This window comes from Protomyctophum parallelum (genome assembly GCF_964188405.1).
Source record: "Protomyctophum parallelum genome assembly, chromosome: 10".
NCBI lineage: Eukaryota > Metazoa > Chordata > Actinopteri > Myctophiformes > Myctophidae > Protomyctophum > Protomyctophum parallelum.
In genome coordinates, this window is record NC_139704.1 from 1,610,863 (window position 1) to 1,635,488 (window position 24,626).

General features: G+C 44.3%; 1 protein-coding gene and 1 long non-coding RNA gene across 2 annotated transcripts; both read left to right on the forward strand.

The window, feature by feature from the left end:
- Positions 1-63: 63 nt before the first annotated feature.
- LOC310865450 (glycogen phosphorylase, brain form) lies at positions 64-20,003 on the forward strand. Its single transcript, XM_083774572.1, has 20 exons — positions 64-413; positions 2,816-2,917; positions 3,401-3,479; positions 3,796-3,899; positions 4,849-4,980; positions 5,243-5,354; positions 7,077-7,159; positions 9,901-10,044; positions 10,573-10,665; positions 11,430-11,576; positions 12,235-12,398; positions 12,791-12,905; positions 13,491-13,592; positions 14,071-14,218; positions 15,828-15,886; positions 16,477-16,618; positions 17,294-17,507; positions 18,526-18,660; positions 18,834-18,900; positions 19,671-20,003. The coding sequence occupies exons 1-20, from the start codon at positions 168-170 to the stop codon at positions 19,836-19,838; spliced, it is 2,556 nt and encodes an 851-aa protein (XP_083630698.1). The 5' UTR covers positions 64-167; the 3' UTR covers positions 19,839-20,003.
- A 2,319-nt stretch (positions 20,004-22,322) lies between these two features.
- On the forward strand, positions 22,323-24,438 carry LOC310865451. Its single transcript, XR_014569820.1, has 2 exons — positions 22,323-22,426; positions 22,501-24,438. It is a non-coding gene; the product is annotated as an uncharacterized lncRNA (long non-coding RNA).
- The last annotated feature ends 188 nt before the right edge of the window (positions 24,439-24,626 follow it).

The following is a 24,626-nucleotide window of genomic DNA, read 5'->3' on the forward strand; positions in this document are numbered from 1 at the left end:
CCACCTCCAACAACACAAACGCAATACTGTAGTGCACTGCACCCACGGCACACATACATTCAACAACAAACAATTAAACAAACAACACCCGAAGCTCCTAACAACAACAAAACAGCTCTATTATTATTATCATCATCATAAGGTTTGTTGTTGATCTATCAAAGATCATGGCGACGCCGCCTCTGAGCGACCAGGACAAGAGGAAGCAGATCAGCGTGCGGGGCATCGTCGGGTTAGCCGACGTGGGCGAGATCAAGAAGAGCTTCAACAGACACCTCCACTTCACCCTGGTGAAGGACAGGAACGTCGCCACGCCCAGGGACTACTACTTCGCCCTGGCGCACACCGTTAGGGACCACCTGGTGGGGCGATGGATCCGCACGCAGCAGTACTACTACGAGAAGGACCCCAAGGTAAGTCGAGGACATCAAGGCAATAACCTGGCTTTAAAGAAAGGCATATTTAACTTTTTTCAAAAGTCATTTTATCGTCTACTCGGGCTTTTGTCAACACCCAAGACAGTTTTTAAGTTGATTCATATACAGCTCCTTCTAAAATAATAGAATATTGTGTAAAAATTCATTTTCTTAAAAAAGTGAAACTATTCTCAATTCATTGCGCATAACGTGAAGTAAATAAAACCATTTAATCGTGATGATTAATGGCATACAGCTCATGAAAATATAAAAATCCTATATCAATCCAATCCTATCAATATTTTTAATCGGGAAATGTGGACCATCTGAATACTTGGCCTGGGCTACTTTTGAACAAATTATTTCATCAATGGGGCGTGTCATGGAGGTGATCAGCCTGTCGCCTATGGCACTGTTGAGGTGTTATGGAAGCCCACGTTTTCTTTGATAACAGCTTTAGGCTCATTGTATTGTTGAATCTAGTGTCTCACTGACTCTCAGTCACACCTTCCTCTTGACAATACAACCTAGATTCTCTGTGGGGTCCAGGCCAGTTGGCAGTTAAGCACAGCAATACCATGGTCAGTACACCAATTACTAGTAGTTTTGGCACGTACTGCGGTCACTGGTCAGGTGCCAAATTGAGCTGGAAAGGAAAATCAGCATCTCTATAAAGCTTGTCAACATACTTACTTACTTATGCCTATCTCTCCTTTTCATGGCGCATAGGCCGTTGACTACAGTTCGCCAGAGTCCTCTATCCTGGGCCTTCTTTTACAGCTGTTTCCATGTCAGTCCAGTGAGTCCACACTGCTTGATGTCAGTCTCAAGGTCCCTGCGCCAGGTGTTCTTCGGCCTCCCTCTCTTTCTTGTGCCTTGCGGGTACCATTTAAGGGCTTGTCTTGTGATGCTGGTATTGGGCTTCCGAAGTGCGATCCATCCCCACCTTGTCAACATACTGAAGCACAAAGTAGTGCGATCAGTTGAAGCCAGTGTTAAGTTTTCACTGTCAGTGGACCAACACCAGCCGATAACATGGGCTAAATCATCACTGTGTTTTATCAAGTCCAGACTGTCCAGAATCTCAACACAACCGTCTATGATGATGCTATTTTACAGCACTGTGCTTCCGTATGTTGACAAGCTTTATGTTGATGCTGATTTAAACTCCATTTGATTTCAACTCAATTTTAACCATCATATACATTAATTGACAACTGGTGACTGATTAGCCTCTTTTGGAACCCTTCTATCACACCCGTGTGAAGTGAGGGGCACTCTTATCATTATACATCATCATACATCATCTCATGAACAACTGGATTGTCAATGGCAAATATGAGACATGTGGGGACAACATTTAGCGGACATTTGACCTAATTTCTCCATTCATTGTCAATGGCAAATATTGAGACGTGTGGGGACAAAAGCTGTATATAGGAGGGGCTAGCGTCCCTCAAAAACTAGATTGTAAACACAAACATCGTTTTGCTACTACCACCTATGACTAGTTTTGAGTGTTTTTGTAAAAAAACTAGAGAATAAAACATTGAAGACGCAAATTGTGATTGGCCAAAGTCACAATCACTTCACATGGGAATGTGAATTTGTTCATTCAAGTGGAATATCATTATTAAATTCAAGAGCCGCTGTCTGTCAGTCAGTCAGTCTGTCCCTTCCCTAGTATAGAGCAAGACAGCTGCTCGCCTTCCCAAGACCATCTGTAAACAATTCCCCCCCCCCCCCCCCCCTATCAGTAATGTGATCTATTACATCACATTACCCACACTGAACATCATTTGCTGTTCATATATTCAGAACGGGTAAGGACTAGTCCCTTTAACCCAGAAACCTTCCCTACTGACAAAGATATTCTATAACAAGAGAGAAACTCAAACATCAACTTATATTTTTGGAATCACCACTAGATGGTGCATCACTCCAAGATGGCGGCATGTGCACATACAGATATGCAGAATTATTGCGTTATTATAACATGATGTAACACCTCAAACATGCACATGAACATGTATGGTCGCACGAGTGCATGTGCATACATGTGTTGTGTTTGTACAGCATGACCTTTTAATATTTTTAAAGCAACCAGAAGTTGTGTCATCACCCCAAAATGTCTGGGTGCTGGTTGTTACTATGGGAGTGTCGTCTCTTGTTATAGAATCTCTTTGGCCAAGAGTAAGCATTCAGAAAGTAAGCATTCAGAAAGTGCAGTGGTGCATGGATGAATTCTATTCATGTTATAGCACAATTAAGGGAAATGTTATAGTTAACCCTAGCTCTGCTCCATAGCCTTAAAGGACAACTTTAGTTTTTTTCAACCAAGGTTCATGTTTTAGGTTGTTATTAGAGAAAGTAAAAGATGAGTGTTAATTTTGTTTCAGAGAGTTCACTACCTGTCCCTGGAGTTCTACATGGGCAGAACTCTCCAGAACACTATGATAAATCTGGGTTTGCAGAACGCCTGCGATGAGGCCATTTATCAGGTGTGTGTGTGTGTGTGTGTGTGTGTGTGTGTGTGTGTGTGTTTGTAATAATTAAGCCTAACAAAGCAAACAAAAATACAAATTGTAATGTACCAATGTTCAATGCAAAAATATATACAATTAAATTGTTAACTGCAATTATTTGTGTGACAATCATCAACATCAAATGTGTAATCGTAACAGCCCTATTAGACATGAGGTTTCCACCTGACAGAGACGATTATGCAAATATTGATGGATTGTGACTTTTATTGTTTCAACAGTGTCGAATAATTTGCTCTGTGTCCTTAAGCTGTTATTCACAAGTCTTACTCCATTTAATAAACACAGAAAACCTGAAGCAATATTGTTGAATTATGCCATTAAGAAACGATACATACAATTGAATATTGTATGTTTGCTCCATAAATATCATCATCAACAACTTCTTTATCTGTGACGTACCTGCTGTATGCTTGTGTGTGTGCGTGCATGTGCGTGCAGTTGGGTTTAGACATTGAGGAGCTGGAAGAGATCGAGGAGGATGCTGGATTGGGAAACGGAGGACTCGGTCGACTCGCAGGTACATGTTCACACAATACAGACATTTCATTCACTTGCGACCGCTCAGTGGCGTTGTGGTTAAGCAAGACGATGGCGCAAAAAAACTAATGAGAAAGAAAGACAATATGAAAATCATTTTAGAGACGGTCTCACTGAGGAAAAGACAGGAAGCAGAGCTGGAGGTAGCAGAGACTAAAATGTTGAGGTTCTCTATGGGAATAACAAGGATGGATAGGATCTGGAACGAGTACATCAGAGGGACAGCCCATGTCAGATGACTGATTCAAACTTTCTGTCTGTCTGTCTGTCTGTCCCCCCCCCCCCCCCCTACGCAGCTTGTTTCCTGGACTCCATGGCCACGCTGGGCCTGGCAGCCTACGGCTACGGGATCCGATACGAGTTTGGGATCTTCAACCAGAGAATCACCAATGGATGGCAGGTACAGTACACATGAATAAAAGCCTGCACGGCCCCCAGACTACAACATGGGTTCCCAAACCTTTCAGCCCGTACCCCAAAATAATGATTCACGCGACCCCACTGTCAGTGCCCCGTTACCCTAACTTTGGGAACCCCTGGCCTAGATGGTCTTCCTCAGGGACTGCATACGTGCACGCTCACACTCACACAAGCTTAAGTTTAGGACATGAACAATAGAAAGAAGAATGGAGAAATCACCTGTCAAGGGCTTCTGCCAGAAGGGGTGGGGCTTCTGGCCGGGTTTCTTTCTCTTTACATAAGTTTGGCGTTGTCATATTCTAATACAGACCGAATGCCCCATCTCGGCACTCTCAGTGGCTTTTTTATCTTCCGATAAAGTAAAGTGGGGCGCCGTCTCAAGTGACCTTGAGCAACAAGAGCCACCACCAAGCGAGCTAAAGTGAGCACGTTGCGAAGTTTGCTTTAGCCGACTCCGAGTTGCAACCCAATCGGCACAGAATAGTAAATAATGTTGCGGGAACTGCTTTTGCCCCAACGGCCACTCACAGTGACTACAGGGTCGGGCTGCTGGAGGCTTCCCATCCCATATTATAAGGTGTTGGGCTACTATGTCTGGCAGATATAGTTGAAGGGTGATTTCTCCCGCGTGCCAATTGAAAAAGGTTGAGTTCCTCTAGAGGTTTTTCTCAAATGGGTGGTACGTGTACCCCTAGCAGCTGTATGCAGAGTGTAAAATGGATACATTGTTGCAATTGGTTGCAGCTGCTTATACCCTATTATAGCCATCATCATCATCATGGCTTTGCTTCGCGAACGAAGATCTAGGGAGGCCACGTCTGCTGCCCCCCTGTATGGCATGCATACATGCATACAAACACAAAGTCAGATGTAGAAGCGGCTAGCACCGCTTAAAATGGTAAAACTCTGACCTACTTTTCCTCTCCCAGGTGGAGGAGGCCGATGATTGGCTGCGCTATGGCAACCCCTGGGAGAAGGCGCGGCCTGAATACATGCTGCCCGTGCACTTCTATGGCCATGTGCAACACACAGAGCATGGAGTCAAATGGACAGACACACAGGTGTGTGACACAAACACACTCACCCAGCCATTACGTTATTTTGAATACGACCAACTAATTTACATCTTAGTATTTGTTTTATAAGTGTGTGTGTGTGTGTGTGTGTGTGTGTGCGTGTGTGCGTGTGTGCGTGTGTGTGTGTGTGTGTGTGTGTGTGTGTGTGTGTGTGTGTGTGTGTGTGTGTGTGTGTGTGTGTGTGTGTGTGTGTGTGTGTGTGTGTGTGTGTGTGTCACACACCTGTGTGCATCCATTTGTGTGCCAGGTGGTCTTAGCGATGCCGTACGATACTCCGGTCCCCGGATACAAGAACAACACTGTGAACACCATGAGACTGTGGTCTGCTAAAGCTCCCAACGACTTCAACCTCCAGAACTGTACGTTCGTTCAATCTGTTTCATCTATGTGTTGTCTATTTCAGTGGTTCTCAACCTTTTCACAAGGATGGGGGGGCACCCAGTGCCCGCACTCAATACAAAACGTCAGTGGTGTAAAGTAACTGTGTATATGTACACAAGAATTTTTACTTTACTGGAATATTTCCAATTACTTTTCTTCTGCTCCACTACCTGTCGGAGCCATTTTCAAAATGTATGAAATTGAAAACTTGAAACGGGACATTCTGTATAATGACTACTTTTACTTTTGATACTTTAAGTATGTTTTGATGCCAATAATCTTGTAATTTTACTCAAGTAAATCTTTATTACAGGACTTTTACTTCACGTATTTCTGCATGGCAGTATTGATACTTTTGTCAGTTATTTTTTATATCACTGCCCCCTTTTCCGTTCTCTTGACCGCACCCTGACCCAGTACAAAACATGGTTGGTGTATAAGACAACTGAAGGCATAGCACTTAATTCAACCCTAAAACCCTTCCCGCGCTCACTCAGATCAGCTAACGTAGGAATGCTGTCCGAGCCTTGCCTATAACACCCCGGAAAACGCTCTCTGACCTGGCTCTCAAACTCCCACCCCGGAAAACGCTCCACACGTCCTAGACATTTCTCTGACCTGGCTCTCAAACTCCCACCCCGGAAAACGCTCCACGCGTCCTAGACATTTCTCTGACCTGGCTCTCAAACTCCCACCGCGGAAAACGCTCCACACGTCCGAGACATTTCTCTGACCTGGCTCTCAAACTCCCACCGCGGAAAACGCTCCACACGTCCTAGACATTTCTCTGACCTGGCTCTCAAACTCCCACCGCGGAAAACGCTCCACACGTCCTAGACATTTCTCTGACCTGGCTCTCAAACTCCCACCCCGGAAAACGCTCCACACGTTCGAGACATTTCTCTGACCTGGCTCTCAAACTCCCACCCCGGGAAAACGCTCCACACGTCCTAGACATTTCTCTGACCTGGCTCTCAAACTCCCACCGCGGAAAACGCTCCACATGTCCTAGACTTTTCTCTGACCTGGCTCTCAAACTCCCCGTTGCAGTCATACATCGTCCTTGGCGGGACGAAACCTCATATCTCCATATTCTGTTTTATTTGTTTTTTTTTCATAAATTAACTCCCTACTTCATCATACTACAGAGTCACACAAAAGCATCAAAAGCAGCAGATCGACTTTGTGCCGCGTCTTCAGCTGGTACATCTGCTATTTTTGAATTTGAATCCTGAAAAGTAACCGTTTTGGACATATGAGGTTTCTTTGACGAAATGCAGATTCACACTCATGCGATCAAGTTCAGACTCCACCTCAACCCCTAGCACTTTACTCTCCTTGTATCTTCTTTCAGACATATTGTTACTCATATGTTTCTCCAACATGCTCTAAATCTAAATAGATAACATTCTTAACATTTGTATGTTAAGAATGTTATCTATTCAGATTTAGAGCATGTTGATTTAAAACAGATGCTAGGTTCATTGTTTACCTGGTATCCAGGCTTCTTTGAGGGACTACATTGTTCTCTCTGCACTTTTGTGACTATATACCTTGTTTGTTGACTAGATCTCATGCTTATTCTGCTATTTATGATTTTGCACCGGCGTGTCACTATTTGGTGTCTAGTTAACATTAGAATGTTACTGTGTGTGTGTGTGTGTGTGTGTGTGTGTGTGTGTGTGTGTGCGCGTGTGTAGTTAACGTTGGAGATTACATTGAAGCTGTTTTAGATCGCAACTTGGCAGAGAACATCTCTAGAGTCCTCTACCCCAACGACAATGTGAGTCAAATCTGTGTTTTGTGTGTGTGTGATACATACAGATATTCATTCTTTGCAGGCCCATGTGGTGAAGACCAAATTGAGAGTATGCACATGCGTTACTTTTCCACCGGGACACACCCCCAGTGGCAAAACATTAACCAGCATGGAGCAGTGAAGTTTGGACGTCCTTGTTGAAAATCACTCAACTGTCCTGCATACCACCTGTTTCTAAATGTCACATAATGCATAATGCATAGTCAGTAAGACGTTGCGTTATTGAAAAGGAGCGCTTCCAAACTCTGACACAAAAATAAGCAACTACTCAGATAAAGTGGCTCACAACATGTCTACAGTGGATTTCTACGGAACAAAAACGTTGTAGATAGAAAGAGGATAATTCAAGCTTTCCGTATAGCTGCAATGTTGGTGAGTTTAACATTGTTTAATTTTATGGTAACAGGCTATACCACACCATGCCAGGATAGTACTCGTGCCCTTATTATTTTCCCCTTTACACCAAATCTCTTTGCTTGCCAATTATTTTATGAATATTTGCCTATCATGACATAGGATAGGGACAGTGTTTTTATCTTTATCCCATAATTTTGTAAGCTCCTGGGTGCTACTCTCTCTCTCTGACAACCTGGCAGCTTCTTATCTCCTGACAGGGGGGAGTTTCCCCGGTGGGACGTAGCGCATTGAAGGAACACGTTATTCCAACCAGTTCCTTTCCCCTCCATCAGGCAACCCAGCTGACTCACTTTTTTAGACGGGCCTGTAGCCGGTTTTGTTAAATGTTGATTGCTTTATTTTAACTTACATTTTTGTCCTACTTTATTAGTGACTTGTTTCACTTTTATTGTTGTTAAAGCACTTTGTGAATATGATTGTCTGTGAAAGGTGCTCTATAAATAAACTTTACTTACTAGAGGGAGGCAGTATAGAGACCAGGATTACGGCAAGTTTTGTGTGTGTGTGTGTGTGTGTTTACATCCAAACTTATGAAATATCAGCTTCTGGTGGAACGTATTATGGCCTTGGGATATAACTGTCAACTTATTGTCCTTGTATTTGGAAGTCTGGGCCATGTCCATAAACTTGTGCTCAGGGGTCTGCAATTGGGTGGATTGCTAAAAACAAATGCAAACTAGACAAAGTGCCAATCGGCACAGGTCTCCACCAGGGCAGGTCAGGTTGTGGCCTCATGGTGGCGCTATAACAGGCCGTTGAGGAAGATTTGGGCCGGATGTTCGTGTTCGAGGGATGCAGGTACAATGTTTTTCCATGTGTGCATACATAAGTTGTATACAGATCGATGCAGTTATAGCTAAAAACAGGAATTGGCCTGTTATAGCGCCACCGTGAGGCTGATTTTGAGGAAAAAATTGTGGCATGTCGTCCTCGGCCTAGTGAAAATGTGCGTGTATAATTTAACGGAAATTGCACACTGTGTTTGTGATTTGTGGCCTTTTTTAGAAATGCACGAATCGTGTGAGCTTTGGAAGCCAATCTTAGCCAATCAGGATGGAAGATGGGAAATGGTGCCGCTCCGTGTTGATCACATGACTATGGAGATAGTGTATACCGATTTGCGTGAAATTTGGATAAAATCTGAAGGAGTAATAATAGAAAATGTGTTTTACATATGTCGGCCTCCTGGTGGCGCTATAAAGAGCAGATGTGAAAAATTCCAGGCAAAGGTTTTTCCTTGGCCTCTAGGGAGTTGGCATACAAAGTTATCCACAGATCCGTGCAGTTAGAGGTAAAACACTTTTTGGCCAGTTATAGCGCCACCTTGAGTCTGAGTTGAAATTGTTCATGTGGCATTTCGTCCTGGGCCTAGTGGGAATGTGGGTGCACAATTTCAGGGAAATCACGCGATGTGTTCATGATTTGCAGCATTTTGTTTGAAACTGAGCACTCCTGTGAACTTTGGAAGCCAATCTTAACCAATCAGGATGGAGTCTGAGAAATCTGAAAGACCGGTTTTGTTGACTGGCTCTAGAGAGACTGTGTACCAATTTGCGTGATGTTTGGACAAAATCTGTAGGTGTACTGTGCAAAAACTTGTTTTGCACAAAGCGGCCTCCAGGTGGCGCTATAAAGTTTGGGGCAGAGGTTCATCGTTGGCATCCAGGGAGTGTGTGTGCAAAATTTGGCATCGACCGGGTTAACGGTGGCCGAGATTAGCTGCTCACGGACACACGGACACACGGACGGACACACGGACACACGGACGGACGGAGTGAAAAACATACTCTCCCCACATGCCTTCGGCCTGGTGGAGACAAAAAGCTGGCTAAATGCTGTTCTGTCTCAGCTACTATGGGCAGTCTGTCTGTCTGGAGAAGGCGTTGTTTCATTTATCCCTAGGTGGCTTAAAAAACCCAAAACAAACATCCTGTCTAGTAGTGTCAAGTAATAGTATGTCAACAATGTGCTATATATATTTTTTTTTTCTCTTCTTTTCCCTCTGTGTGTTAAGCAGCATGTGCAGCAGCTATATCTGTTTGGACCATAAAATGTATAACCTAATTCTGATCAGTGTTTGGCTCTATTGTATTACGCCTCTTGTGCAGATCCAAATAAAAGAAATCAAGTGTGTGTGTGTGTGTGTGTGTGTGTGTGTGTGTGTGTGTGTGTGTGTGTGTGTGTGTGTGTGTGTGTGTGTGTGTGTGTGTGTGTGTGTGTGTGTGTGTGTGTGTGTGTGTGTGTGTGTGTGTGTGTGTGTGTGTGTGTGTGTGTGTGCGCACATCCAGTTCTTCGAGGGCAAGGAGCTGCGCTTGAAGCAGGAGTACTTTGTGGTGGCCGCCACCCTGCAGGACATCATCCGCAGGTTCAAATCCTCCAAGTTCGGCTGCAGAGACCCCGTCAGGACGTCCTTCGACACCTTTCCTGACAAGGTCACACCGAGGGGGGGGGGGGGGGGGGGACGACGACGACTAATGAATACATCCCCTTTTTTAAGATATTTTTGGGGTCTTTTTCTGCCTTTTCTTTAATTGTTAGGATGATAGTAGACTGACAGGAAAGAGATGGGGAAGACACGCGGCAAAGGCCGTCAGGATCGTGAGTCGAACCCGCGGCACGCCGTCAGGCCTAATGTGTGACATGACTTCAATCACCATTTTTCCCTAACTTTTGCCGCAAGCCACACAATCCTCCCGACATTTTGACACTAAACTAGCTTTTTTCATAGAGACATACGCGGAGAAAATCAACGTTGTTTTCGTTATTTCTCTGTCCCAGTAACACAGATCTAGCAGCATTATACATGGGACAATGTTGCCATTTGCCGTCAGGCGGCGCTCACTTACAGGACCATTTTGTATGGCATTTATATCCACCATCTTTGCTGATACAGCTGGCCCAGGGTTTCCTCTTCGTCTTCTGTGGTGGTTCTAATGTGTGTACTTCCTGCGCTGTGCTAGGTGGCTATCCAGCTGAACGACACACATCCAGCGCTGGCCATCCCTGAGCTGATGAGGATACTACTGGACATGGAGAAGCTGGACTGGGACAAGGTGAATGGAATATATACGCATACGTAATAATAATAAACAACTTTATTTGTATACCACCTTTCATTGCATGAAATGTAGCTCAAGTGCTTTACAGAGCAATACAGAAAACCTAAAACATTAAAATAATAGCAAAAAAAGGCAGTGAATCAGGCAGAACAGTGAGGACATGAATAACAACACAGAATAAAAGCGAGAGAATCTGAAATAGGTCTTGAGCTTTGGTTTAAAGCTATATACAGAAGCTGCCAGTCTTCGGTGTAATTGGGAGTTTGTTCCAGGCCGTGGAAGCAGAATGCTGCTTCACTGTGTTTTTTTTATGAATGCTTCCGACCCATATTTTTGAGTGGTGCAACCACTCCTACAACCAGGAATGTCCGTATCATGTAAGAGAGCACGAGTGGTGTGCGAGTGGTGTGCGAGTGGTGTGCATGCATGAAATTGGAACGACAGAAGTATGTGACATGGCTGCCACCTGCTGGACGCAAATCCAACTGCTGACTGTCTAGGTTCATTGATATCCATAATAAAGCAGAGAGAGAGAGAGAGGAGGGGGGGGGGGGGGGGAGAGGGGAGTACCACTCGGTTCACACAGGTGTGATATTTTATTAGGAAGTACATACAATTAACATTGTACTTGCACAGTGGGAACATTGTGTTTGTTATCCTGCAACCGTGTGTGTGTGTGTGTGTGTGTGTGTGTGTGTGTGTGTGTGTGTGCGCGTGTGCGCGCGCGCGCGTCTGTGCGTGCGTGTCTGCCTGTGCAGGCATGGGACATCACAGTGAAAACGTGTGCATACACCAACCACACAGTCCTGCCAGAGGCCTTGGAGAGATGGCCCGTCTGTCTGTTTGAGAAACTGCTCCCCCGACACCTCCAGATCATTTATGAAATCAACCAGAGACACCTGGATGTAAGACACACACACACACACACACAAAACATTGTTATATATTCTTTTATTTTTTTAACCCATTCTGACCTGAGATCAGATTCATACGAGGTTTCCACTGGACACACACTGGTCTGATGAACCCATTCTGACCTGAGATCAGATTCTAAAAATGTCAGTCCTTCTTCGATTTTTCAAAAATATCAGACCTACAAGCTCGTAGCGCGCCACTCGGTGGCGCGCTATGAGCTTGTAGATCTGCTATTTTTCAATAGCTAAAGCATAACATGATGCTGACACCAAAATGGGTCCCCGTTCAGAATGGGTTAACATATATAATTGTATTCATTGTAAAACAAATGGAAACAAGGAAATTCCATAGAAATTCCATAAAGTAAAAAGTAATGTAGTGAAAATAGCCGATCTACAAGCTCCGCGCTAGTTTGAGTCCCGGGGCAAACGCAATCTCTCTTTTGGATCTCGTCCTGAAAGGTTTGGGAACCACTGATCTACTGTATATTGTCTAAAAGCAGGTGTCTGTGTCACACTTAAATATGTATTGTGAATGTGATCTATATTTCTTAAGCGTGTGCGTGTGTGTGTGTGTGTGTGTGTGTGTTTGTGTGTGTGCGTGTGCGCGCGCGTGTGTGTGTGTGTGTGTGTGCGTGTGTGCTCCCAGAGGATCAGTTCCATGTTCCCAGGAGACGTGGAGCGTGTGAGGAGGATGTCCCTGATAGAGGAGGGCGATCCTAAACGCGTCAACATGGCTCACCTGTGTGTGGTCGGCTCGCACGCCGTCAACGGAGTGGCCCAGATCCACTCTGACATCGTCAAGAGCACCATGTGAGAACATAGTGTGTGGCTGTGTGTGTTTGGTGGTCTCCCACGCCGTCAACAGAGTGGCCCAGATCCACTCTGACATCGTCAAGAAGCCCTCTATTCTTAACACCAAATGCTACCTCACCTACCCTTATGCATTTGTACACATGTGTCATTGCTACAACGTGCACGCGCCCGACAGGCGGCTTCGTTTTTTTTTACATTTTAAGAGAGCTGTATGGCCCTTATAGACAGCTGCCTTGTTAAGTAACCGAGTGCATCTGACGTGCCTGCTTAGGAGGCCAGGCATGACATAGAACCAGCCAGTATACCTAATTCTCGTTTGCAGGCCAGCAACGATATACAGTATGTATTGCACTGCATGTGATATTTACACGTTTGTGTTTGTTTCGCAGTTTTAAGGACTTCTTTGAGGCAGAGCCAGAGAAGTTTCAGAATAAAACCAACGGTATCACGCCTCGACGATGGTTACTGCTGTGTAACCCTGGACTGACTGATGTTATAGTTGAGGTTGGTAAGACTTAGTAATACTAGCACTAGTACCAATACTAGGACTACTACCAGTACTCTTCCTACTACCGAAAATTAAGTTTGATTTGATCTCCTCTACCCAGGGGCGTCATTTGGGGCATCAGGGGCTGGCAATTGCCACCCAAATGGTGAAAATAGTGGATCTACAAGCTCTCAACGTGTGGTCAAGTGACACGCTGAGAGCTTGTGTAGATCCACTATTTTAGAAATGGGGCTGTATCATGGTAACTTTTTAGCCACCCCCTATTTCTTTCTGAAATGACGCCTGTAGCAGTACTACCGGTACTAGTAATGCTACTAACCCATTCTGACCTGAGATCAGATTCATACGAGGTTTCCACTGGACACACACACACACTGGTCTGATTAACCCATTCTGACCTGAGATCGGATTCTAAAAATGTCAGTCGTTCTTCGATTTTTCAAAAATAGCAGATCTACAAGCTATGAGCTTGTAGATCTGCTGTTTTTCAATAGCTAAAGCACGACATGATGCTAACACCAAAATGGGTTCCCGGTCAGAATGGTCTAAAGTGGTACAGTATGGGTGTGTTTGTGCTGCAGAGGATCGGAGAGGACTTCCTGACAGACATGTACCAGCTGAAGAGGCTTCTGGACTTCATCGATGACGAGGCTTTCATCAGAGACGTGGCCAAAGTTAAACAGGTGCACGCCTTGTCTGTCTGTACACATACGTACACTATGCATGCCTACTCTACATGCCTGCCTGCCTATTTGTCTGTATGCCTGTCGGTGTGTGCAACAGCAGTTGTGATTGATTGAATACTGTATTAGCAGAATTGTTAATGTAGGTTATGCTGAAAGGATAACACTAAAAGCCACAGCGGGCTTGTTTTGTATCCATGATCCCAGTGGTACCTGCTTGTACACAGTGGATCACACTGACTGCACTCCAGTGACTGGACAGATGTGGTGTGTCACCTAGATACAAATAGTTCATCCTCTAGTCTAGTGTGTGCACAAGACGAGCACAAACGCAGGAGTGCTTCCGCCTGTCAGATTGGGCTGCGCCTCCAAACCGTCCCACTATTAAACCATCCTCGCATCTCATTGAAAATGGCTCCTTTCCCCGTGCTGTTTCACACATTTATTTCAATCCCCCGTGTTCCTTCGCGATAACCAGGAGAACAAGCAGAAGTTTGCCGCCCACCTGGAGAAAGAGTACCAGGTGAAGATCAACCCAGAGTCCATCTTTGACGTTCAGGTGAAGAGGATCCACGAGTACAAGAGACAGCTGCTCAACTGCCTGCACATCATCACCCTGTACAACCGTAAGTACACGTCTGTTACGCTTCTCCATCACCCTGTACAACCATAAGTACACGTCTGTCACGCTTCTCCATCACCCTGTACAACCGTAAGTACACGTCTGTTACGCTTCTCCATCACCCTGTAGTGTACAACCATAAGTACACGTCTGTTACGCTCTCCATCACCCTGTATGACCGTAAGTACACGTCTGTTACGCCTCTCCATCACCCTGTACAACCATAAGTACACATCTGTTACGCTTCTCCATCACCCTGTACAACCGTAAGTACACGTCTGTTACGCTCTCCATCACCCTGTACAACCATAAGTACACGTCTGTTACGCTCTCCATCACCCTGTACGACCGTAAGTACACGTCTGTTACGCTTCTCCATCACCCTGTACAACCGTAAGTACACGTCTGTTACGCTCTCCATCACCCTGTACAACCATAAGTACACGTCTGTTACGCTTCTCCATCACCCTGTACGACCGTAAGTACACGTCTGTTACGCTTCTCCATCACCCTGTACAACCGTAAGTACACGTCTGTTACGCTCTCCATCACCCTGTACAACCGTAAGTACACGTCTGTTACGCTCTCCATCACCCTGTACAACCGTAAGTACACGTCTGTTACGCTTCTCCATCACCCTGTACAACCGTAAGTACACGTCTGTTACGCTTCTCCATCACCCTGTACAACCGTAAGTACACGTCTGTTACGCCTCTCCATCACCCTGTACAACCGTAAGTACACGTCTGTTACGCTTCTCCATCACCCTGTACGACCGTAAGTACACGTCTGTTACGCTCTCCAAACAAATAATCAAAATAACCAGTGGGTTTAAATCACCACAAACTGGAAACGTTTAAATCACTTTTTATTTACTTCCCACAACAAAGGGAGGAATAAACAACTCGATAAACAACTCAATGCAATTACTTTACCAGAAGAAGAGGTGAAAATTGCCGTCTACAAGCTCACTGGGCTGAACGGGGGGGCGAAGTGAGCTTGTAGATCTGCAGTTTTTACTAGTTTGGGTCCAGAGAGAATGTCTAATTTCTCGTTTGGGTCACAGGCTGAAAGGTTTGGGAACCACTGCCGGGGACGTTGAAGCTGCTCCCCCCCTCCCTCCCTGACTGACAAAACCAAACCTAAGGTCTAACCGAAAAAGTTGAACTACCAGCGATCTCCAGGCCAAACTAAATGAAGGTTTGCTTTGCTGAGTCTGTCTGTCGTGTAGTGTTGATTTTGACAGCAAATTTTGATTTAGTTTTAGTCATATTTTAGTTAGTCTAGTTTTCTACAGTTGATTTAGTCAACGAGAAAGCATTTTGGTGGGCCTTGATGGCGTCGTAATGCCTGATTTTACACGGTGTTGCATGCTATATAGCCGATCTACAAGCTTCTAGATAATGCTGCTAGAGGTTCCGGTGGCTGAACTTGGTCAAGTTGCATCATGCCTCTGAAAAGAAGAGAACACCTAAACACAGACATCAGCTGATTTCTCATAGACGGGCTAGAATGTGAGAGTCATTATGACATAGTTACTGCCCCCTGTCTGTGCAGCACAGAACTACAGGTGATTTGCACAAAGTGATTTTTTTTTTCTTGTTGTTGTTTAGGAATCAAGAAAGATCCCAGCAAGCACTTTGTTCCCAGGACAGTGATGATCGGAGGAAAGGTACATGTTGCGTGTGTGTGTGTGTGTGTGTGTGTGTGTGTGTGTGAGAGAGTGAGATCCTGGGAGGAGATAGATTTGAACTGTTTTTCATATAATTCAAAATGGTGGGTGATCTAAAGGTCAGAGGTCAAAAGTTAGAGCACGAAAGTCGTTCGGCATGAGGAGACACACACGTGTATCGACGTTTTATTTGATTCATTCTGTCAAACGGTTCAGGGGCTACGCGTGGTCAAAGATTGCATTTTCAATTGAGTACTATAGCGCCACCCTTTGGCCAATGGCCGTGGGCTTCGCATAGTCACCGTTTGGCATGGCCCTCTACCATATTGCCACGTTTCGCGAAAACCGACTGCACGGTTCAGCCATAACTGCTATGTTTGGCGGAAGAAGGAGGAGAAGAAAAAAAAAAGACAAAAACAAGGGACCAACCTCCTTTCGGGACGTACTTGGTCCCTTAAAAAAAATATATATATATATTTTCAATAAAATGGTATTATTTGGAGACCCTTCGATTACAATATCGTCATGGCCACACTGGTGGGTATATGAGAAGCACCGATGAATGACTTCTGACACGTGTGCTCCACTAGGCGGCGCCAGGCTACCACATGGCCAAGATGATCATCAAGTTGATCACCTCGGTGGGTCAGGTGGTCAACAATGACCCCGCCGTGGGCGACAGGCTGAAGGTCGTCTACCTGGAGAACTACAGGGTGTCTCTGGCTGAGAAAGGTACTGTGCGCGTGTGCGTGTTACCATACTTGTGAGGACCACATTATCCCATTCTGACCTGAGATCAGATTCATACGAGGTTTCCGCCGGACACACGCTGTTCTGACGAACCCATTCTGACCTGAGATCAGATTCTAAAAATGTCAGTCGTTCTTCGATTTTTCAAAAAATAGCAGACCTACAAGCTCGTATCGCGCCACTCGGTGGCGCGATATGAGCTTGTAGATCTGCTATTTTTCAATAGCTAAAGCATAACATGATGCCAACACCAAAATGGGTGCCCGGTCAGAATGGGTTATAGTAGAAGTTGAGAAATGGACATTTGTCAGGACAATTGTCTTGGTCCTTCAGCGATTACAAATAGAAAAAAGATTCAGGTTTGGATTTGACATTTAGAAGTTAGGTTTAAGGATTTGATTTTCTCCTAAGGAAATAAAATTGTCTGTGTTTCCAAGGCTAAGGGATTTGTGATGAACTAATTACGTCTAAACAATGAAGATGCCAAAAACTGGACTAAAACTAAATGGTGTGGTTTTTCAAAAGACTGCCAACTAAATCAGAGCTTGCTGTCAAAATGAAAACGTGTGTGTGCGTGTGTGTGTGTGCGTGTGTGTGTGTGTGTGTGTGTGCGTGTGTGTGTGCGTGTGCGTGTGCGTGTGTGTGTGCGGTCCTCAGTGATCCCGGCAGCAGACCTGTCGGAGCAGATCTCCGTGGCGGGGACAGAGGCCTCGGGGACGGGCAACATGAAGTTCATGCTGAACGGAGCGCTGACCATCGGCACCATGGACGGAGCCACGGTGGAGATGGCCCAGGAGGCCGGGGAGGACAACCTGTTCATCTTCGGCATGAGGGTGGAGGACGTGGAGCGCATGGACCAGCAGCAGCACGGGTGAGTGAGACGACTCGTTCATCACTCTCATCATCGTCTGCTTTTCATCAGCTTGCAGAGCTGATCATGTGTCAGGCTGCTCATACTTCAACACTTCTTATTCAACTCAACTCTTCTTTTCACTTCTACACTTTTTGACCATTGGCTATTTGGCTATCCTTCAGGCCAATGGGGAGACGTCCCCCCCCCCCCCCACACACACACTTTCTCCCCTAGCCTAGAATTAAGGTCCACAAAAGAAGAATGATTGGAATGTCAATCTCTCTTCAGTCATTTCTTGTTTTATTTTATTTTATTTTTAATCCCACGATTTTTGTAACTCATTTTTCACCCGGTGCCAATTGCCTAAGTTGAAATCCTGGGCGCTGCTCACCCTCTGCCAACCTGGGGAGAGCCCAGAACTGAACTCATGCTTCCTTCAATGCGTGTTGAGTCCAAGCCGCTTCGCATCACCTGACAGGGGGAAGTTTCCCTGGTAGGACGTAGCACGTGGAAAGAACACATTTTTCCAACCAGGTCCTTTCCCCTCCATCAGGTGCCCCAGCTGACCAGGGGGAGGCAGTATAGGGACGCGGATTACTACATGTTTTTTTTTGTGAGGGTACTTACTCTAGGGGACACGGGGAGAACATGCAACCTCCACACCGAAAGGCCCTATCGCCAACCCCACCTAGTGTATATGGGCGCTGATGACGCGGAGGAGAGAACACGCCCCAGGCGCCCACAGTGTCCCTGGTGGGATTCGAACCCGTAACCTTCTAGCTGTGAGGCGACAACGTTACCGCCCATGCCACCATCATCTGCTATACAGAAGATGGTGTTTTACACCGGGTTCTCAAACCTTTTCATGCCAAGGACCCCGAAATTCATATGTATTCGACTGCGGACTCAATGTCCTCACAAGTAAATTAAAACATTGTGTGCGTGCGTGCGTGCGTGTCTGTCTGTCTGTCTGTCTGTCTGTCTGTCTGTCTGTCTGTCTGTCTGTCTGTCTGTCTGTCTGTCTGTCTCTCTCCAGGTACAATGCCAGAGAGTACTATGACCGTCTACCAGAGTTGAGGCAGGTGATGGATCAGATGGAGAGCGGATGCTTCAGTCCTTCCCAGCCGGACCTGTTTAAAGATGTGGTCCACATGCTCATGAACAACGACAGGTAATAACAGCAGGGGCGGGGCCGCAGCAAGGTATTCTTGGACTTTAGGATGTGAAACCCTGGGTGGGAAATTAAATGGTCTTCATTTATCCTGTGTGTGTGTGTGTGTGTGTGGGGGTGGGGGTGGGGGTGGGGTTCAAAGTGTTAACTATGAGGTTGTTGTGTGTCTCCAGGTTCAAAGTGTTTGCTGACTATGAGGCTTACATCCACAGCCAGGAGGCCGTCAGTGAGCTCTACAAGGTAACGCTTCTAGTTTCATCTCAATGTCAGCTTGTTCCCATAGTGGAAGAAGTACTCTGATTATTTACTTAATAACAATCTTTTACTTGAGTAAAAGTGCAAAGTTATTGGCATCAGAATATCTTTAAAGAACACGTCACCCATTTTCATCCTATCTTACAATAAATGCACTGAGTCTCTGTATTTGTGTGTAATACGTACTTCTGTAATCCACGTAATTTGAGACCTGTTCGCCCCACCGACTTTAAATTCGACACATGCGTTCCACACCACCACAGGGAGTGCAGTGCACAGCCTTGACTCGTCGGATGCACAGTTGTCCAGAACAGCCAGAAAAGGATCTGGTCAGGCTCTACCAGTGAACCTAATGAGCCTAAGTCCCCACACCAATTTTCAGGCTCTGCCTGAGCCAATTCATTGCCATGGCAACCACAGCCTACAGCTGCCGAATTCCCTCACCTGCCATTTGATTACTTAGTCAGTCCACTTTTCATATTTGTTTATATTATTTCAAAAGATCTTTTTTCTTTTTAATTAAAAAACAATTATTTACATTTTAAAGCAAATAATTAAATTAATAAAAACAAAATAATTAAGAAGTACTGAAAATAGACGATCTCCAAGCTTGCAATGCGGCGCAAACGCGTTGTGCACTTGTAGATCTGCTATTTTCACTGGTTTGGGTACCGGGCAAACGTCTAATCTCTCTTTTGTTTGTCGAAATGAACATTTTGGGAACCACTGGCTTACTGAGCGTCTTTCCTCACCAGAACCCCAAGGAATGGACCCGCATGGTGATCAGGAACATCGCGGGCTCGGGCAAGTTCTCCAGTGACCGGACCATCTCCCAGTACGCCACCGAGATCTGGGGGGTGGAGCCTTCCGACATCAAGATCCCGCCCCCTAACGAGCCGCTCTTCGAGTCCCGTGAGGCGTGAGGTGTTCGTTTACGCGGTGAGGCGACTCAACGTCGTCTTTGCTCATCGTTTTGTATGCTAAGTCATCTGAAGATGATGCAGCTGGGGGTAATATCATGATGTTTATAGTACTACTGCAACGTAAAGCTCAGATTTATACTTTGTCGCGTAACAGTGCAGAATAGCAGACTTTACAAGCTCACAACACGTTCACGTCGCATTTAGCCTGTAGGTCTGCTTGACGGAGCATAAATTTAGCTTCAACGGTCATCGTTTCTCTAAACTTCCTCAAGTACGCAATTACTGGGATCACAGAGGACGGATGATTCTGGTGAATGTATGGAATGTGTCGAGGTTGGATGTTTAATATTCATCCGTTCATTAAAATTTGTCGTATTCTAGAATTCTGTATATATTATGTGACCCTGTTGCTGTGACTGCCTGATATAGATGTTCAGTTGTTGTTCATGTTTATATTAGGGATGGGATGATACAAAAATCACAATTATTGTGGATAACAACAATAATCATGAATAATGATATTATCGATAATCAAAATATGCTTAAAACTGAAAATGCCAGTTTTGTTAACCACTTGAACCCTCTGGGGGGAACATTTGACAAAAATAGCCAGTCTACAAGATGTGAGGATGTAGGTCTGCTATTTTGAGCGAATGGATTTGTGCAGAGTGACATAAGAGCTTACCAAATGCGTCTGTTTTTGTTGTGCTGAATTTCCAGCTCAACAAAAGCACATTCATCCTAGTGTATGACGGAGGACAATTCGACCATACATTTACATCTCTGTGATACGGATATTGTGAAAAAGAAATATCACGATAAAACCTATCATCGTCCCATCCCTAGTTTATGAACTATGAACTCCGAGGTATGATAATGGTCAATTATTGCTTTACAGATGACAAGCATTAAGTCACTGCTAGTGGGACGTTACTCCTGCATGTAAAAGGCACAGCTAAAAATGGCAACGCAAAAGACACTCCTCTAGGGCTGGGCAATACTAGTGTTGATTTCGTCAACTAAAACTGATAAAAATGTTTGTCGACTACCTTTTTTCACTGAGCAAAATTAAATAAAAACTAAGCTATGATGACTAAGACTAAATAAAAACTAGACCAAAATGTTGAAGAAAGAGAAGAGATCCAGAAGAACTAAAAGAGAAATCATTGTGTTTGGTTGCATGCTGAAAATCGCAGATCTACAAGCAAGCTTGCAGATTCAGCATGCAACAAAATCAGGCATTAAGACACCATCAAGGCCTGCCAAAATACATATTAATCGACTATATCAACTATAGATTTAGTCTACTAAAATGTGATGTTTAGTTTCAGATTGCATTTGCATTTCAGATTACTAAAATATTGGAATTTTATTCAAATGACTGACTTAAACTAAATCAAAATTTGCTGTCAAAATCAACACTGGGCGATACAGACAAGATATGCCTCTATCGATATTGTGATGGTAATATTGTGATAATACATTTGTTTTAAATAAATAATAGGTATAGCCGATCTATATGCCCACTACACCATGTTGTGTGCATGTGGATCAGTTATTTTTGCTATTTTTGTATGTTTCGCGGTAACCTTCTCACATAAATGTGTGATGAATTGTGTGAACACAAGGCCTACTCTATGCTGTGTTCCAACTAAGGGGAACCCAGTATAACGATTGATAGTTGGGAACCAAATGGACCATTAATATGGGTCTGTAACTCATAGTGTACACATTTTATACACTCAAAGAGTTATGGGGGTGGCCTGGGCCATGGCTCAATGGTCCAGGCACCTTGGCTGGTAATCCAGTCTGAGAGTGTGCCGCGGGTTTTACTGCATGTCTTCCCCCCATCTCTCTCCCCATTTCCTGTCAGCCTACTGTCTGTTCCTCCATAGTCTCGCGTCTCTACTGTCTGTTCCTCCATAGTCTCGCGTAGCCAGACAACTATTCCACAATCTCCGAATGCTATATAGAGTCTGGGACTATAGCCCCCATGAGCTGAGTAAGGGGAGCTGCCATTTCCGTTAAAATATATATTTTTATTTCCTTTTCTGCTAAGCAACAAGCTAGCTATAGCCTTAGATGTTTTCTATTTATATTAGGATAAATATGCGCGACTGTAAAGACGAAACGGAAGTGGCGAGGAGGCTCCACTTCCGCTGTATCCGGATACCCGCGAGACCTTTTTCGTTGGCCCAGACTGTATGATGAAGCAGAGGCAACAGTCTGGTAACACGAGACTAGTCCCTCCATTAAAAAAAATATATAAAAAGAGTTATGGGGGTTCGTGGCCTAATGCATGGCATACCAAACTGAACCACTGCTCCTGCCAAACAGTGTTTTGGAACAGGAATTTTGTTTTGTTTTTGTTGTTTTCCAATAGCGAAGCCATGTGCAAAAACAGGCTATGAACATATAATATACAAATAACGTGCATGAAGAACAAAATGCGTCCCATACAACACAAAAAGGCCTTCCGACCTTGGCAATTATTATGTATTTGGCCATCGACACCCATGTGTTTGTGCCAGAGATCTCCATACAGAATACAATTCAAATTTTGTGTTGCTAAAATGTTTCAAAAAAGTGTTCGTGTTTTTTATTTTATTTTTATTATTATTATCTGATTTATACATGTATAGGGTTGAAGTAGTTAAAAAAGAAAATCTTATGTTTATTTATTTTTATTATTTTTGTAAGAGTAGCCAATCATTTTACCCCCTTCTTCTCCCCAATGTATTCCTCCCCACACACATTTGTGTTGTCACTACTGTTGTATCCTACTGACTCAAAACTCGCCAGGTGTGGCCCCAGCCTGTAGGAGTGGCTACATGTACCAATACCACCCTCCCCACCCGGCTTCCCTCCCCCAATTTGAAGGGGGAGGTGACAAACCGATGTATTGAGCCTACGGGTGCGTTCGGAAATGCGCACCGGGAATGTGGTCAGTTTGTTGAGTGTGGTGGGTGGTGACGTCACAGAGTGCGTTCAGTGTGCCTTATTTACGAACGACCACAGCTGTGACGCATTCACACCGATTCACACTGGACAACCCCAGCTTCAGGGTAGGGTCGCTCAGTGCGGGCACTCGGCACACCCGGTGCACAGCGCACTGGATTTTCGAACGACAACGCACCGAGTGCACTGAATAAACGAACGACAAGAGAGCACACCAGTGCGTTCAGGGCGCATTTCCGAACGCACCCTATGACACACAGGGCGTGTTCGGAAATACCTCACCGGAGCGCACTCGCCTATTAGTTTAGTTTGCATTGCACAGTGCTCAGTGAGCTATTTCCGAACACACCCTCAGTATGGCATCCCCCTTGTACCTCCCCCTTCACATACAATAGATGCTGTGATCTTTTGTGGCCAGATGTAAGTTTTCTAAATCACTGTAAAAAAAATTACACATTTAAAAAACTAAGTGACTAAAATATTTAGTCACTTGCTAAAAATCATATTTATCCCCCGTCCCCCTCAAAAACGAAAGAAAGCAGCAAATGTAAAATAAATAACATTCATCTTTTACTTTCTCTAATAATCTAAAACACTTTGTTGGAAAAAAAAAGTTGTCCTTTAAATTAGTTAAACTGATTTCAATCTACCATTTTCAATCTTATCTTCATATAAACACTAATGCTCATGCAAGGGATAGTTGACGACGAGAAGGTCTTGGTTGAGAAAAAAAGGATTATTAGATAAAGTATTTTTTGCCATATCACAATCAAAAAACACAGATGATTGATATCGATAGAATATTTATATATTGCCCTGCCCTACACTCCTCGCTTGCGTCGAAAACTAGTTTGGAATAGCAACGTGTCAAACTAGTGTCCCAGTATATACAGTATGAATGTAATATGGGATCCAGCACTACTATTTATCATGAAAGCCTTAAATGTTTGCTGTTGTTTACTACTGAGCCATTTGGTTGTGCAAGTGTCTGTGCATCGACACAGATAAATCCTCAGTCTTAATTTTACTATGGCATGTAAAAATGTACAAATTCGTCCTATGCAATATAAATGCTATTTTTTAATTTTCTTTAAACGGAGGTGTTCTAAATACAAATTGACATCATTCAGAACTTCTGAATCTGATGGGAGGTCTCAGAACTTTCTCTCAGAACTTGTTGCACCCCAAGATGTCCTCCTGACTCCGTCCGAAATGGCAGTTGGAAAATGGAAATGCTCAAGTAAAGTACAAATACCAGAACATTGTACAAAAAGTACAGTACTTATGTAAATGTACTTAGTTACTTTCCACCACTGCAAATTATCTCTACTGTAGTCTGAACCCGAGCTTGCAACTGCAGTACAGTGTACCGTGATCCTGATGGTCAAAGGCGGTATTGAATGTATAATATCAAATATGCACATATTGTGTAAAATGCCTATAAAGTTTGACTGTTGAGTTAAATGAACACTGAGGATTTTACTGATATTCTTTTTCCAGGCAGCTGGTTGTCCTTCATGTTGAACCATTTAGGGTTACATTTCACTTGTTTTACAACAGTGTTGTGTTGGCTCTATTAAAGTGCCTTGTTTGTTTTTGGACCATTAACGTGCTTAAATTAATAAAATAAATGTCCACTGTTGCCTTCAATTCACATGTGACATTTTTGAGGCCCATAGTTGGGCCTCTTATAGCGCCACAAGGAGGTACATTTACAGATTTTGTCCAAACATCACGCAAGTCAGCAAAGTTGCTACTCTATAGCCATTAAACAAAACAGGTCTTTCAGATTTGTGCTCCGTTTTGGTGGAAAGACGTGAGGTTACTCAA

Bases quoted from the DNA above. Each gene is read 5' to 3' on its own strand.
- LOC310865450 (XM_083774572.1), top strand. From the start codon at position 168: ATGGCGACGCCGCCTCTGAGCGACCAGGACAAGAGGAAGCAGATCAGC. The intron at 11,577-12,234 runs GTAAGACACACA...GTGTGCTCCCAG, and splicing joins TCAACCAGAGACACCTGGAT to AGGATCAGTTCCATGTTCCC. The intron at 13,593-14,070 runs GTGCACGCCTTG...CGCGATAACCAG, and splicing joins ACGTGGCCAAAGTTAAACAG to GAGAACAAGCAGAAGTTTGC.